The sequence below is a fragment of the Haplochromis burtoni genome, unplaced genomic scaffold, assembly GCF_018398535.1.
Source record: "Haplochromis burtoni strain Fernald_Lab_line unplaced genomic scaffold, NCSU_Asbu1 Contig_808, whole genome shotgun sequence".
In the NCBI taxonomy this organism is placed as follows: Eukaryota; Metazoa; Chordata; class Actinopteri; order Cichliformes; family Cichlidae; genus Haplochromis; species Haplochromis burtoni.
Window position 1 is genome coordinate 1 of NW_024583169.1, and position 3,052 is coordinate 3,052.

A 3,052-nucleotide genomic window follows, 5' to 3' on the forward strand; every position below is an offset into this window, starting at 1 on the left:
TGTATATATACTGAGATGAGTGCAGCAGGTGTGGAAGAAAGCACAGGTAACATTACTGAGGGCTGAAATCAAACTGGAAATCAGCTGAACTGAAACACCACATCGATCCAAACTATCACTGTCATAAAAAAAACGAACCACAATTAGCTCGACACTGAGAAGTTACAGTCAAACTGGCAGAACAGCATTACTCTGATCATCTACAGGAAATCATTTAGAGTCCGTTTCTGTCGAGTCGGTGCTGCAGACACCTCTGAGCTTTCACTCCACTTTGTGGACACAGTTCACAGTCACCGTCCGTGGAAGCTCCGTCTGTCGATCTAGTGTATACACTCAGGGATGAAGCTTGAGTTATTGATTTGTCTCTTTAGTCTCTCGCGGTTTATTAAGAAGACAAATGACAGGCTGTGGTTGGTGTGCCTGTGTAACACAGACCTGTTCTCACCACTGCATGAACCACAAAGAACTCAGGTGTTGGTGTTTGAAACAAATAAAACAAAACATTAAAAAGCAACAGAGATTAAAGAGAGACTCGGGTCACAGGAATAACTCATCACAGCAGTTTCTCAGTTTCTGACTTTTATTATAAAAAGTTTGTCTGAACAGTAAATCAGAATAAAACTTGTAGATGTACTTACGAGGTAGTGAGCCGGCCATGTTGGTGCTGCTCAGGGTTAAAGCTGTGTCACAGTCACATGCCTGCTGCCGAAATGTTTTGCATCAGCTGGTTGTTGTACCGTGACGATTGTCCCTCCCTTTAAATGCAAGGTGCCAGACCTGTCCTACACACAGGAACAACACTCGGGCTGTGGCACCAAACACAGGGAAACAGCCATCAGTGGCTCTTTATGGGAATTATGAGAATAAATATATGTGCAAATATAAGAATGTATGTGCGTCACTATATATATACTATATATGTCATGGCCTCCGCTGGCAGACCGTGGGGAGGTGGGGAAACAGGACCCAGACGCTGGACTCTTCAGTGCAGACAGTGTTTATTTACAAGGTGGTGAAGCGAGCAACAATAAATCCCCCTGTGTCCCAGACTGCCGTTCCCGTCTTCATCCAGTGTCAGTGCTCTGTGTCTCCACTCCTTAGTGTGGTCCGTGGTTGCTGCCCTCTCGTTCTCCTGGGAAACTAACAGAAGCAGCCGTGAATACACCACTCAGTAACAAAACTCTAATTCACTGACTTCTAACTGGGAAACTAACGGAAGTCTCACGAATCGATCTAGCGTCAGAAAGAGCTGCACCACACTCCTAAGTAGCTCCTCCGACGAGGCTTGATCAGCTGCAGGTGTGTGCATCTTCCTCAGGTGTAGCCAGCCACCTGGCAGACCCACCAGGCCTGATGGTGCCTGTAAACCATCCTACCAGAAACACCCAGACCCATACATGGACCCATACACATACCTGCAAGCAGGGAAACCAGGGACAGCCACACAATACATCAAATGTACATATAACAAGTAATATAAATCCAAAACTGCTTATGGGCCCTGGGTGCCTCAGACCCCGGTCTCTGACAATATAAGACAGACGAGTCAATACTTCTGCCAACAGTGTATTTTGAGGTTAAAATGTTGCCTCTCTATAAGTTAACAGAGTAAACAAACTTGAGCGGTCGATGGTACTGACTGACGTTCCATGGAAGGATCCAGTTATCAATCGTGATGATTGATAACAAGACTAAAAGTTTTTGGTTGATGGCAGTTCGGCTAAAATTTCCCCTAAAAGGAAACATTTGTGAGCCAGTTTCCAACCATGTGGCCTCCTCCCACGACTACAGGTTTATTTATGTGACCGAGCGTGGAGTGGTATACTAACCCACTGAGGAATCTGCCCTGTAGTCACTTTAACAAGTCATTAAGTGCTGATGTGACAGCTGGAGTGTTGTTCCTGTATGTGATATGGTGGCATTAAAGGGAGGGCCAATCTTCATGAACGCACAGAGCTGATGTCAATACGGTAGCTGTGACAGCTTTCACAATCCTGAGCAGCACCAGCATGGCCGGCTCAAAAGCTCGTAAGTACATCTACAAGTTTTATTCTGATTTACTGTTCAGACAAACGTTTTATAATAAAAGTCAGAAACTCCAGAGCTGCCTGTTTACCTGAGCTGTCAGTCGTTATTTCTGTGCCCTGTGTCTATATCTTATTTATCTGTTACTTTTTTAAATTTATGTTTATTTGAAACAACAAATCCTGAAACATGTTGTTCATGCAGTGGTAAGAACAGATTTGTTTTATGAATGTTTACAGCCACCAGAGCCTGCCAATCCACCCAGTCTTCACTTTGAATGGCATGGATGGATGGATGGATAGATAGATAGATAGATAGATAGATAGATAGATAGATAGATAGACAGACTTTATCAGTAAAACTGATTTCGGGGGATTTCGATGTGTGGAGTAATCCTGTTCTGCCAGTTTGGTTGCTGGTTCTCGTAAACTTCAGGGAATTTATGGTCAGCATTCTCGTCTCTGTTTTGATTGATGTGTGATTGTTTTGGATTGTTCAGATGTTTAGTCATGAGTCATTTCCTGTTTTATTTCAGTAATCAGTCCTTATGTAATGCTGTAAATTTTACTTCCCCCATTCCTGGGTTTTCCTTCCTTGGTACTTCATCATCACCTATCCCTGATTCTGTATATGTAACTGTCCTAGTGTGACGAGCTGGTTGAGGGAGTCCCACTAATAACAGCAGTAATCTGTTTATCTTCTTCAGCAGTTGAACATGTTCCACACCTGAGGATGGTGCTTGTTGGGAGAACAGGAGTTGGGAAGAGTGCATCAGGAAACACCATCTTAGGAAGAAAAGCTTTTGAATCTAAAGCTGCCTTTTCTTCAGTGACAGCAGGGTGTCAGAAAATCACAGATCAGGTAGACTGTCAGATCCTGGATGTTGTTGATACTCCAGGACTGTTTGACACTGATAGACCTGAAGACGAGCTGAAGAGAGAGGTTGCCAGATGCATCTCCTTTGCTGCTCCTGGTCCTCATGTGTTCCTGATCGTGATCCAGATTAGCAGATTCACCAAAGAAGAAC

The 3,052-nt window shown here is 43.9% G+C and overlaps 1 protein-coding gene across 1 annotated transcript in view; it reads left to right on the forward strand.

The window, feature by feature from the left end:
• The first annotated feature begins 1,860 nt into the window (after positions 1 to 1,860).
• The window catches only part of LOC121812773 (GTPase IMAP family member 4-like), a 6,280-nt gene continuing 5,088 nt past the window's right edge, over positions 1,861 to 3,052 (forward strand). The window contains exons 1-2 of the mRNA XM_042215729.1: positions 1,861 to 2,028; positions 2,732 to 3,052. Coding sequence (XP_042071663.1) covers positions 2,010 to 2,028; positions 2,732 to 3,052 — 340 coding nt within the window. The 5' untranslated portion in view covers positions 1,861 to 2,009. The remainder of the gene's footprint in view (positions 2,029 to 2,731) is intronic.